The sequence below is a fragment of the Drosophila yakuba genome, chromosome 3R (assembly GCF_016746365.2).
Source record: "Drosophila yakuba strain Tai18E2 chromosome 3R, Prin_Dyak_Tai18E2_2.1, whole genome shotgun sequence".
NCBI lineage: Eukaryota > Metazoa > Arthropoda > Insecta > Diptera > Drosophilidae > Drosophila > Drosophila yakuba.
The window spans coordinates 5,984,573-5,998,543 of record NC_052530.2 but is presented as its reverse complement, the minus strand read 5'-3'; the positions used below and the strand labels follow the sequence as shown (position 1 = coordinate 5,998,543).

The 13,971-nt window shown below is 43.3% G+C and overlaps 1 protein-coding gene across 22 annotated transcripts in view; it reads right to left on the bottom strand.

Moving 5' to 3' along the window:
- Positions 1-13,971, bottom strand: part of LOC6535695 (dystrophin) — a 141,240-nt gene that overhangs the window by 67,282 nt on the left and 59,987 nt on the right. For 2 of the 22 annotated variants that reach the window (XM_039375214.2, XM_002096289.4), the window contains exon 2: positions 3,612-6,348. The exons of 18 other annotated variants lie outside the window; for them this stretch is intronic. In XM_039375214.2, coding sequence (XP_039231148.1) covers positions 3,612-6,188 — 2,577 coding nt within the window. In that variant the 5' untranslated portion in view covers positions 6,189-6,348. Of the gene's footprint in view, positions 1-1,928; positions 3,331-3,611; positions 6,349-13,971 lie in introns of those variants that run through there. 2 more of the 22 variants (XM_039375210.1, XM_039375211.2) reach the window with 2 other exon arrangements.

Here is a 13,971-nt window from a genome sequence, read left to right as displayed (position 1 = left end):
GTAAATCTTTACTAATGACAAAATAAAAATGAAAACGAAATTTGAAATTATTTCAATTTGGTTTTGGTTGCATTGAATTAATTTTCAAAAGCTTTACTTTTCTCTTATATTTAACAAACGTTCTTATTTTGGTTTAACTTAAGTTTTTATCGTTCACAGTATTTTACAACTTTCGTCACCTTGCTCGAAAACAATTAAAATGAAATTGGCGAAATTCTTAAAATTGAATTTGCAGTTGTCTCCGGAGACTGAAAAAGTTGATTCAATTTCTCTTGATTAAGCCGCCCGCTTTTCGGCATCTCTACGTTGTTGCTGTCTCCCTGCAATTTGCCGTCCCTTTCTGCCCAAATGTAATGAAGTGCTTTAAATATTAAAACCAATTTACGCGACAACATACGCGTGTTATGACTCTTGTTACCGGACTTTTGTTGGCCACTGTTTTCTTGTTGTTGGGCACCGAAGGGGGAAGCAGCTGACATATTTCCATGGACCCATGGGTCGGTGGCCCATGGTCGATGGTCCGGTGTCCCTGTCCCTGTCCAGGTCCTGTGTCCTGGTAAACTTTTGCAATTAATCAAGATAGGCCGGTCGGCGGAATGAACATCGCCATTTACATGGAACCAACATATGGCTTGCTATACTCGAGCTCCCTTCCTCCCTCACACGGGTCTATTTCCTTCTCTCTTCCCCTGAACTGCCACGCCCCTCCCCAGGGAATGCTGTAGGTGTGTGTATAAGTGCGTGTTTGTGTGGGTGACAAAGATTAATAATAATAACTGCGACTAGCCCAGCGGTTGGTCAGCAAGTGGCATAATCATGATTTATGACACGCAATTAATAAGCGACATGGTCAAGGAGGCGGAGCGGCAAACAGTGGGCGTGGCACCACGGCAAACTCGGCGTTGAGCCTCCAATTGAAAGCTGTTGACAATGTGGATCCCACCATTGCTCCACCACCCCAATTTGTCACCTGAGTCCTAGGCTTTCAGCGCTGCACAATTGCAATTATTTTAAGCACGGACTTTGCTGGTTCATTTGCGGTTTTCATTAAAAAGCGAAAAATCAACGGCGATCAATATATATAATTATTCAAAATATAGATATCTGTGCAATGTCTTAGATTCCATTTGCTGAATAGCAGCAGAGTGTGTGTAAAAATCCAAACAATACAGAATGGTTTTAAAGAACTTAACCAACTGTAACTGATAATTATTAAAACTGATAGCAACACCTTTTTGCTACCCGTGTGCGTTGTTTTATTAAATTGACGCTATTCCATGTTGAATCCACTCAAATTGGCTTATGTTGCCCAGTGTAATTAACCGCAATGTCCGCTATAGTAATTAAAAAGTTATTTTTTGGGTTTTCACGCCTCCGCAAACAGCGCACACACTCACACCCAGGCGCAGACAGAAACACACGCGCACAATAAACATTTAAGGCCGCAAAATTGCATTTGTTAATTGCTCGGAGGCGAAAAGTGAATTCCGGGTCCTGGCGTGGCAATCCTTTTGGTTTATAATACCCGTAGCGCCGGTCGGTCCGCTATTGTTGTTTGCGGAGCTAATTAAAATAAATGTCATTTGGCCATGCTGTCAATAGTCGCATAACCGAAATGCTTGTGGGTCCTATGGACGTCGTGTTGATTTTGCACTTCATTTGCTAAACAACATGGTGGAAAATTCGCAAGTGTTTGGGGAAAGAGCGGAAAAATGTGGGCGCACTGTTGCAGAAATAATTACTTTGTAATGCAAATTGTAAATTGTGAATTGCTGTGCAGTGGAAATGCAATTACTTCAGCCCAGCTTAATTGTTTGCAATTGCATTATGAGTAGCATACTTTTCGGCAGCACTGTGTGTGTATGTTTCATGGATAGCATTAAACATTTATTGTTTGCGTTGTGTGTTGTTTTGTTTGAAAAATGCAAATACGAACGCAATCGCCTAAATGAAATAAACTGACCAGCCTCAGGCTGTATAACTGTTTGCCCCAGAAATTGTCTCAAATAAATGGCAATTTATGCTCTTCTGGAATTTTGCAGAAAACACAACAGTTGCATTCATTTTTAATTGGCCACTTCATGTTTCAGTTATGCTGCAGGAATATCTTTCGCAAATTGGCAAAAATGGAGTAAACGAATGTTGTTTAGAGCTGTAGAAAATACCGAAATACAGGTTTAATGAATATTACCTTTTAAAAAACTGGATATTTACCAAGTAACCACTTGTACATATGTATGTCTAACAGTGTGCAATAAAAATCGAAACATCAGTGCTCGAAAGAATGGATTTCAGATACATTGCAGTTTAGAAAAAGGCCAAAACGAATATTAGTTAAATTATAAGGTATTATTGTTTTCAGACGCAAATCACAGACCGGAAGCGCAGTGCTTGGCACAATTCCAGCTTTGGTCGGCAAACTAATCAGGACAGAGATATAAACTCGAATATGCCCGTTCATGCGTCCCCAAGCAGTCAAAGGACTCCAACACGTTTACACATGAACCCTTACATTCACCACTTGCCAGACCGCATACCTTTAAATCAGGCCCAGACCCCAGAAAAGGCAATGAGCGATAAGACCGGGCCGAGATCTTCGTGCCCCGACAAAGCCCACAATTAAAACTAGTTTCCATTTGTCATTAGCAATATTGTTTATGCGAGTGGGGGGACAGGACACTAAATCCAGGACCTGAAAGGGTTACCGAAAAGGTGTTATTAAGACGACGACAGACATTTCCGCCTCAGCCTCGCTTGGGATTTGAATTATTTAGCATATCAACCGGCAGGATGATATGCCCCCTTTGATTATCTACATTTGGCAGTTTTCCCGGTCCGTCTCACTTGATTACTTTAGCACCACCATCGCAGCTCTGGTGTGCGTGTGTTGAGCTTTATGGCCTCTATGTGCCACCAAGAAATTCTCGATTAAAATTTCAATTTTGGCATGGCCGAGATTAGTTTACTTGCCGAGCGAAATGACTTTGTAGTTTATTAAAATTAATTGGCTCTGAGCAAATTTGGTGAAAATTGATGGAAATTGATCCACGCCCCGCTCTCGTAAGTTTAACTTTCTGGGTCATTAACTAATTTGATGGCTTTTAGCCACACAGAGTGAGTGCACGAAAGACTTTTGGCCAGGCGGAGATAAGCGCAGTGACCCGAGCCTGGTCACTTCGATGATGATAAATTATGTATGGCAATAAAACCGTATCTGATGTACATGTGCTTTTATGGCTTGGTTGGGGGTGGGGGCTTTTCTTAAATTTATTCGCCAACATGCTTGACTTACTCATTAAATTGCAATTTAGCGGAAGATGGTGTACATACCTGCAAGAGAAATAAGGATTTTAAATTAGCAATACACATATAAAGGCACATGGGAGTTTGGAAAACTAATTACGCCTGCTGCTGACATATGGTTTATAATAATTATATTTGATTTTTTCGTTCACTAAATCTAGTGACTGAAACATTTAAAGTACATTTAATAATATTTCAATTTGTTGATTAACTTATAAAAACCATTAGAGAAGCGAAATGCTAAAAAAGAATGCTCTTCAATCGGTAAGTAAAGTAAAACTATACCTATACAAGTACCATTAACCCACCTGACTCAATCGATCCTGGCTGTCGATTATATCGATGAACAGCCGCATGCGATCGTCGAGGATCTGGAACCCGTTCCTCGGCTGGAGGAGCAGATTCTGCACCGCCTCCCGGATGCTTCCGGGAGTTGTGCTGCAAGAACTGCTGTTGTCGTCGCTGGCGAACCCATTTTGAATCTGTTGCTGCTGCTGGTGGGCAGGCAGTTGCTGCTGCTGGTGCGACTGGTGCTGCTGCTGCAACTTCAGTTGCAGCGAGTGCTGTCGCAGGGCCTCCGAGCACTTGCGCAGATAGTCGTAGGAACCTTTCGATTTGTACTTGTCGGCCATGGCCTGAAAACTATCCAATATCTCATTGAAATCGGTGATCATGGGCGCAGTGGAGGGCGTGGTGGTGGCACTCGAGGGCGTGGTCACGGATCCCAGCGAACTGTTCGACTTGCTCATCACCATCTGCTGCAGTTTCGGGGAGGTGCTGTAGGGTGAGCTGGTTATGACCCGGAGTTCCGTGGTCAGCGAACTACTGCCGTTGGCGGCTAGACTCTTGAGGCTATTGCTGCTGGCGGAGCTGGGAATCGCCTTGCTGGGACTCAGGGCCTGCAAGTCCTCGCTCATGAGTCTCAGGTTGTCGGAGATCTGGTGGAAACTTTCGGAGGTCACCAGAGAGTGCTCCCTCTGCTCCAGCTTGCCATTGCTGCTGCTAGGTATTACGCTGCTCTTGGGTCTCCGACGTGTGGGTATGCCATTAGCTTGGCCATTGGCTACTCCTCCCGCCGACGTCTGCCCACCCACGACTCCGCCACCCGGCGTTCCTGACGTCACATCTGGCATCTGGAGGGGTTTCGAGATGAACGAGTCCAGCGTCTGTGAGCTTGTCATCTTGGGCTTGTCCACACTCTCAGGTATTTTATTGGCGCGTATTGCATCGAGGAATTGTCTCAGTTGATCCGAGGGCGTGGGCGTCGCCTCTGGTTCTGGTTTGGCAGTTGTATTGCAGGTTGTCAACGAATCAGTGCCATTTCTTTTGAGGGTTGACGTGGGTTTCAGGACATCCTCGGGCATATGTTGCTGGTACTCCTGCCGCATACTACTTCTGATGTTGTCCAGAAAAAGTCGCAATTGATTGGAGGGCGTTTGGGCCTCATTGGCCTGGCTGGTGGAGAGCGAGGCCAGTGATTTGCTAACAATCTCCGGGGAAATCATATTTGGCTGAAAGTTGTTATTGCCGTTGCTGCCTGTGCTATTATTGCAGGTTGTCGGCGTGAGCAGGTTGAGATTCGTCTGACTTTGTTTGGCCAGTTGCTGTTGTCTTTTGAGCTCGGAAAGTAACTTGGCCTGTTCAGAGTACTTGCGCACACTTTCTGTTATGGTTCTTAGTTGCTCGGAATAGGCCCGCAACTGGTGTTCCAGGTACGCCTGGTCCGGAGCAGGTGCAGCATAGCTCATGGGCCTGGTTTGCTCCGCTTTGCTACCATTCTCCGCCTCCTGGCTGCCATGAAAGCTGATGGAATGTCGCATGGTGTTCACCTGGCTTCCGGCCGGGCTTATTAGCATATTGTCCGCACTGCTGCTTTTCTTGGGACTCTTTTGGCGGCTTAGGGTTCCGTTGTTATTACCGTTTCCATTGGGGAAACGCCTTAGCGGAATGGGTGGCGCTTCGGTTTGCAGACCCCCAACCCCATTGAAGCGATCCAAGCTTCTGGGTCGCTGGGTGCCATTCCCATTAATGTGGCCATTCATGCCAGCCTGTTGCTGCTGCGGCTGCTGCTGCAGTGGCGGCCGCGGCGTGCTCTGCGATCTCCGCGGCACCACCGGAGCTGCAGCGGGTTTCCGGTGCAGTGGTACCGGTGGAGCAGGCTGTCCGTTCGTGGGACTTTGTCTATACTGCTGGAACAGTGCCGCATACAGGGTCTCCTTATCGCCGCCATTGGCTGTCGCTGCTGCCGCTGTTACGGCATTACGCAACTGTTGCTGCTGGCGGGACAGCTGCAGTAGCCGCTGCTGCTGCTGGGCATTGTAGTCCACGAAACTGGAGGCTGACGCCCCGCCCACTGCGATGCTGTGAGGACGCTGCTTCAATCCGCGCAGTCGCGAGGGCTCCGCATACTCGGGCATTTCATAGTTGCCAGAACTTGCAGATGTGGCTGGCGGTGCACTGGCTATGCCTGCTGGCACACTGGGCGCAGCTTCTGTGGGCGACGGACTGTTGAGGAAGGGATTATTGCCCTTTAGTGCGATCGGCTGGGCAGCTCCTGGCAATCCGGAACTGGGCAGCATGCTGGTCAATTGGGGCGGCGGACCTGGCGAGCTTTGCAGGGCCTGCTGCTGGGTGGTGCTACCTGGATACAATAGCGATTCGCTGATGTGCAGGTCCAGTTCGTGGGCGTTGGGCTTCGTGTATATGGGGTTGGTTCGGGCGGGGGGCGTGGCAGCTGCGGGATAGCCGGTAATGCGAAAACCATTCATATTGCTCGTTGGCTGATGTTGATGCTGCTGTTGCTGCTGCTGATGCTGCAGTTGCTGCTGCTGATGCTGATGTTGCTGTTGCCGTTGCGCAGTCTTGGCCGTAATTGTCGTGGTCATGGCGCATTCGTTCCTTTTGGCCCGGCCATGAACTGTTCGTTAGCCAATCAAACCATCAATCAATCAATCACTCAGATGGCTTTGTTTGTATTCGCTTTTTTGACATTCAATTTAATTGCACTACAAGGTACAATTAGTGAAGATTCACTTTAAATATAGACTGGACACGGACAGAAAATTTATTATTAACACCTTGCACTCAAAAGAGCATGGTTAATTTTCGTACTCTTATGAATGAATGTGAATTATGTGTTTATATATTTGTATTGTTTTATTGTTATAATTTTTTAACACTTCTTTGATTAAATTATTATATAACACCCGTTATTTGTAATAGCTGTTGTGGAAATTGTAAGCAATTTTTTATTTCAGTCACCCTTGCACCGATACCTTTTCATTCCCATGGAAAACATTAACATTCTCGCATTTCAACATGTTACCCCACAAATAATATCATTGAATAAATGGGGAATATATTATGCAAATTGCATCGACAAGAACTCGAGCCGGTAATACATTTTACATGCAAATAATAACCTAGCAATTTGTTCAATACCAATGCCAGAGGATTTGCATTGTACAAATGCAAATTTTCATTTCGCATTCGCATTAGCCAAGTCAAATATCAACCAGACCAACTAGAGGCAGAGGCACTAAAGGGAAAGCGAATTTCCAAGTGAATTTTCCTCAAGTTGACCAAGAATTTGCAGACTGAAATGTTTGAAAACTTAAATGTTAGTTGCTGCGGTCTCTTTGAACAAAACTATTTATGACAATGTGTGCGTGAGAGGGAGTGACTCCTGACCCTTTTCCAACCCCAAGCCTTTCTCCTTCGAAGTGTCAACAGCAAGAAAAACAATGGAATGGAAAGCATTTACACGCTTTAGAGCGTAAATACACCATTAAGGGAAATCATACCCGGGACGGGGGAGTGCGGTTGTGTGGCTTAGAACTCTGCACAAACATAAATATTTAATAAAAAATGCGCATAAATTATAACACACAAATTCGAGCTGAAATAAGAAAAACCAGCAAATGAATGCGGCCGAAGGGAAAATGGCCGGGAAAGCGGAAAGAACGAGCAAAACAAGCCATAAGGGAAATACGCGCGAACATGTAACAAAATGCACATATGAATATGGAGATAAAGCGAGACGGCGGGATGAGGGAGTGAGGCGGGTACAGGGAGTTACATGTGCCGAGTGGGAAGATTAATTTTCGTGGTGGATGTATTTGCACTGCTCGAAATTTGCGATGTTTTGACCATCCTGTTGTTTCTGGAATTCAAATTGTAACCAAAAACTAATATTTAATTCCAAAAGCAATTAAAAGTAAATAAGTACCAACGAAAAATGCTACCCAACTTGAAAAAGTGATATATTATAATAAATTTAAATGAAATAAACGTACAACAACGTACAAACGTTGCATTTTGTTATGTTTATCGAATATGTTTAATCCAATTACGCTTCGTCTATTTCCAAATGAAAAGTAAATAGTAAGTGGCACTTCATATCAAGCTGGCATTAAATTAATCAGTTTTGGTTTACCTATCACATATTAGTGTAGCTCAGTATACATTGGCTGACCGAAAAGCAAACACTCATGTCACCTCTACAAAGTCCAATCAATGAAAATCAAACGGCAATTTAACAAATATTATTCCTCCAACAAACAGCCTGTCTTGGATGCCCCTATCAAAAACACCAAGAGGCCGGAATTTGCTAATCTAGTGTAAATTAATTTGCTAATGTGCGAAATAATTCCAAAATGAGAGCAAACAAGGCGGGGCATTTTTCGAGCTGTGTAAACACGGAGAAGAAGAGAAGAGACGAGAAGTGAGGAGCTCCTGCACCGTGATGCACTTTGTCAACTCGTCATGCTACGTGCTCAGCTGTCTGAACTCTGGGTCCTGGGATTACCCGTCCCTCCGGCTTTGTGGTTTACGACTAGCTGTGGAACCAAAGGTACGGAGGCAGAGACAGGACGGAGAAAGCCAGGACTTCTTCACATGGATAGTGTGTCAGTGTGCTAGGACAGCGAAGAGTTGACGGGAATGAGGTGGGGATGGCAAAAGTAACTTGTATCAACACTTTAGCACATGCATAGCAAGCTGAAGAGACCCACTTTGCGCACACACGTGGACACCGAGAGAAAACTGGCGCCAGTTTGGAGCATATCAGATTATCCATAAACCTCACTGCCCTTACAGTAGAAATGTACGTTGTAGATAGACAAAAATAAGATCCATTATAAGCGATATTCTTGAATCGCATTTGACAGCAAATATTTAAAAAATAATAAAGGAAAGTTTATTTAAATAGTAAAGCTGATTGGGTTAAAGATCTGACATATACTGTCTATCTTACATATGCTTACTTCATAATTATTTATTTGCGGGAACTAAAATATACTAAGAAGTCTTTTCGCCCTGTGCAGACCCACCTGCTGACCCTCTTGGAGCATTGCACCCTGCAGCAGCGCAGGGCACACAAAATGCCAGCCATCGTCTTGACATATTTGGGTTAGATTTGCTGCTCTTGCTCATTAGGAATTCCGACTAAATTCTGGTCGCCTGCCCCTGCACCTTCCTGCATTTGCCTGCTAATGAACATAACTCTAGGAGGATTCCTTGCCAACAGAAGGCCGACAGACAGCAGAGAAGTTTTCGGGTTGTTTGTGTAAGTTTTAAATTAATGACAGCATATTTACTTGCGGCCCAAGCAGAAGAAAAGGGGAACACAGCTGCTGCTGCTGACCAGAGCAACTTGAAAATAGATTAACAAAAATTAATGTTATGCTCGGTTTCCAGTTCTCTGATGCGGAATCAGGTCCTGGGCCCTGGAAATTAAATAAGATGTCCTGTCACTGTCACGAGCTCAGTGTTTGTTGTTTGCCAACTGGGGCTTTGAGTGTGTGGCTGATGAATCTCCCTCGGTTTCCTCGGTCTTTATCTGTCCTACTGTCTTACGAGGAATTTGATTTAATTTGTGGCAAGCTATGTCTTGAGCTGTATCTCTATCTGGTTTTTGCCATCATTTGTTTGCATTGTTGTTTGTGGTCTGTTTAGAAAGCGAGTTTTCAGTTGGCAAAGATAAATAGCCCAAAGGACGCCTTGTAAAGAAATATTCCTAGAGTTACAACACGACCTTTAAATGTCACTCTTTAATTAATCCACACACACAAAAGCATTACCAATAGGACGCCAAGTACTTTAGCTACAAATATGAATTCGCTTTCAAAACCATTTTAAAATCGAATTAAGCGTTTGGCAAATTGAATAATTGAGTTTTCAATTTGCCAGCGGTAACCGCATCTTTCGCTAATAAAACCCACCATAAATTAATTAAAAGAAAACAAATTACCCAGACACATGCTGATGAGAAAACCTCATTCAATGATTTTCAATTAGTGCTGAAACCTAATCAAACTAGCTGCAGCAGCAAAATCTGACCGCAAGGCGGATACACGATGAAAAAGAATAAAATTGAGGGGTGTAGGTATGGGCAAAAAGAGAAGAAAGGAATGTAAACCAAATCCGAAAAGCCGGGCAAAACTTTCATTTAGAAGAAAAACCAATCGACTGAGCGAAAAACCAAAGAAAACAAGAAAGAACGCTATAGTCGAGTTCCCCGACTATCTGATACCCGTTACTCAGCTAGTGGATGTGCGAAGAAGAAATTTCAACACTGACAGTTTTTGGCGGTTTGTGGGCGTGGCAACATGAATCGACAAACTTAAACTGGCGCTGCTTCTATGTCTCTGGAGTCTGTATGCTTAATCTCAACTTTCTAGCTTTTGTAGTTCCTGAGATCTCAGCGTTCATACGGACGGACAGACGGACACGGCCAGATCGACTCGACTATTGATCCTGATCAAGAATATATATATATAGAATATGTATGGTCGGAAACCCTTCCTTCTGCCTGTTACATACTTTTCAACGAATCTAGTATACCCTTTTACTCTACGAGTAACGGGTATAAAAAGCAAAGGGGCTAAAAGTGAATCCTCCGACGCATTCAAAAGTGAAAAGCTGCAGGAGCAACACACAGGCAAACAGTGATAACAAATGAACATGAGGAGGAGCAAGGACTCGCAGCTAGCGAAAAATGGAAAAAAGGACTTCGTGCTTGTACTACACGCCAAGGGCCAGGCTCAAATACTAAGCAAATAGACATGATAAATTAAAAAAGCAGAAAGCAAAGGAGCACAAGCGAAAAAAGGAATGAAAAGCAAATAACGCGACGCATTTCACGCAAATCTGAAGAAAAGATTACAGCAACTCCAACGACCCTCCCGCCCCTTTTCAGTCCACCCCCCCCCTCCCCCCTCTCACGAAAGGGGCGTGGCAGGTGCGGCGATGGCCGATGTGTTTTAAGTGGCATGCCCCAAAGGCGTCAAGAGGCACGCCGGATAAATAACAAACGACACTGATAGAAGGCAGAAGCGAGTACTAGCGAATGGGCGAAATCGGACGGAAGGACAGGTGCAGGCGGGGGCGTGGCAAAGGGGTTGGAGTCTAATCCTCGGTGGGCGTGGCCCCTGATGGGGCACCCGGCTTGTTTGGTTAAGCCTTCCAGCAGGTGCTAGCCCGTTCGAAATGCCAGCGATTTGCCATTTGCATAGTCGCAAATATGCTCGACTAGCAGGGTTGTCAGGGTGTTCAATAAAAGCAAATATTAAGTAACTATTTGCTGTTTTCATTCATGAAAACTTATTATTAATAGCAAATAATAAGCACGTCAATAAGGAACAAAATATTTCACGTGTTTATGAATTAAACTGGTTTTATACAATTACAAGTCGACTAATCTTTGATCATGTGCTATTCGGAGAGTCCAGATGTATATCAAAAGAAATTCATCTGTTTCGGGAAGAAACCATTGATTACGCTGTGAAAAAGAAACTTAAAGCATAAGCAAGTATTCTTCTCTGACCGATACAAACCACCTGACAACCCTGTTTGCTTGGCAATTTATCAGGACGACACCTTCTGGCCAATAGACATAGCCAACATGGCTAATACTAACAAACCCATGGACGGCACCGACATCCATAGATATAAAACCATGCAAACACCTAGCAAATACGCAGCCAAGTGAGAAATGAAGACGAGTTAGTTAAGAAGGAGCCAGAGGAGGCAGCATAAATTGGGGGAAGAGTGAAGCTGGCGAGAGATAAGCCCGCTGCAGTCACCTCAAGCCATCTGGCCAGCGCCGGATGTGGGGGTGCACAGAGAATCCTGCAGGACGACGGCATAAATCAGGATATACATATATAGACGTGAAGAGAGAGAGTGCAGGGAGAGGATTCAGGGACAAGGAGCTCGGGACTCGGAACTCTGTAAGCGATAAAAGACAAAACGGGCCATGGAAAGCGGTCCAAAGGCAAACGGCAACACTAATTGAAAAGCAAGGTAGAATTAATGGCTAGGGAAATGTAAGCGCTCCATAAAGTTTTTCCCTGCAAAAAGGGAAACCCCTGGTAGACGGCTAAAGAAAAAGGAAATGCCAAACTAGAACGAGACGGTACTTAAGTTAGCCAATTTGGAGGCCATGCAGTCACCGCATTTTCCCCTAATTTTCCATTTCTTTATGGTTGTTCCCTCTCTTTTCCGCCCCCATCATTTGGCACCGAAATAAGTTCTTTCGGTTGGACAATTTTATTAACATTTAATTGAAATAGACAAACAAGCAACAAATGAGCTGCCACAGGCCATATTCGTTGAGAGTACAGCGCGTAACAGCACTATAAAACCAAAGGAAAGTAATTAAGCTTGGGTTTTCACACAAGTATTCAAAAAGAAAAGTAAAAAAATAATATTTTTAAATTTCTACATCCATAATAGTATCCATAGTAATAATTTCTTTGCGAAACTCTTTTCCTAGATACATATTTTGATCTTGTTGGAATTTAAACCTATATCGTTAATCGTTTGTCCACCGCCTGGAACTTAACACCCATTTCAGCTAGTTAATAACACAATCAGGATTCTTAGGCCAAGAAGGGGCTTGCTCTGGGTTCCGTTCGAGGCACTCAACTGAAAAGTTTTAATCCGCTAAAAGCCAACCGAAGTCGGATTATGTGTTTTTGGCATGCCATTGATACGTTGTCTCACTGTGGCATTTTTTTGGGTGTGTGCGTATGCGTATGATGATAAAGGTGTGAAACTCTTAACGGAAATTATAAATAAGAAAAAAAGCAGCCAAGACGGAGGGACAAATTAGCAAAACTTCAGGCCCAAGAACAAACTTCAAACAACAAATTAAAGACTGCATTAGAAAAAAAACTGAGGCACAACAAAGGCAAATTTATTTGGCTAACCTTAAATGGATAATTCAAAGTCCGTGCTCGAGGGCACTTGCAATAAAATTTATCATGTACGACACAAACGACCAAACGACACAAGTTATGACAAAGAGGATTGAGTACTTTAAAACTCCCGCATTAATCCAATATTAATAACAATAATCATCTAAATAAGGGCTCAAGTTCAAAAGAACAGTAACCGAATTTAAAGGCTATTTTGGGCATTTCCTTTTTTTAAGGCAGAACGCAGTTATTTATTTATTATGCGACCGTTTCTTGGGACTCACAACCGGACATTATAACTTGATTATGTCGATAATAAAAGTTCTGGGGCGAACGTGCATCGAAAGCAAATTTCAAATTTTAAGAAGAAAAGAATGGAACCCGTTAAATAAAAAAACATTAAAAGAGGTATTATCGAAACTTGAACTATTTATGAAGGACCGAACACCTAATTGAAAGGAGTGAATGAAGACGGTTCCATTAATTTTCGGCAAATGGAAATGCTCGCAAAACTTTTCTGTTTGCCATTTCAATTTTCGCCTTTTTCTTGGCATTTTCACGCTGCTGTTGCTGGCTGCGAAAAACTTTTTTGCTGGCGCAAATAAAATCACAATAAACTAATTGAATTCAGCAAATCGTTTTCCATAGCAGTGGCTGGAATGTGGAGCGAACAAGAGCAGTGCGCGAAATTAATTCAATTGGCTAACAATAATAATTTGCACAATAAAAACGGCAACAATTGAATGAAGCAGAGGCGAAACATGGCCAGAGATTTAATCACACAGCAAAACTCCACGTTCCCTTTCTTCCCCTGACCAGCTGTTACGTGCTTTTCTTGAAGGTCCTGTTTCCTTTTAAGTGCCCGCCGCTCATAGCAAAGTAAAAGTTAGCTTTTCTTGCTGTGGGTAAATTAATGAAATTGTTATGCAAAATCGCCAACTGCTGGGAAAGGAAAATAACTACAACTAACAATAACTAAGTTGAACGTGCAAAAGCAACGAATTTCGAACAACTAAAAGCCAGGGATTTGGCAGGTGAGTCGGCTAAGTGAATTTGAATAACGATAGTAATTGTGTAAGTGGAAAGTTACAATAATTAAACAGGGTATTTTAAGAGATGGTTTTTATGGTTCTCCGAGGATGTGTGCGGTGTGACGGTTATATAATTTAGAAACGCTATACATGAAATTATCGCTTGCATGAATTTATAATTTAAGGCAGTGCATGTCAAAATTTCTCAGACGTTAGCAGTATTTTTCCGCTCTTGCAACTGTAATCCAAGTGCTCAATGTGGCGTTTACGCAATATCAAGTTAAAACCACTCGAACAAGCACATAACGACAAGTCCCCTTTTTCAGGCTTTCCCGTTTTATTTTCTGGGTTTGGTTTGCTTCGGTTTTGGTTCTCTTTGCAAATAACCTCGGGCACGTTTCTCGGCTAACTGCTTACAAGTCCGGTTCTGTATTCCC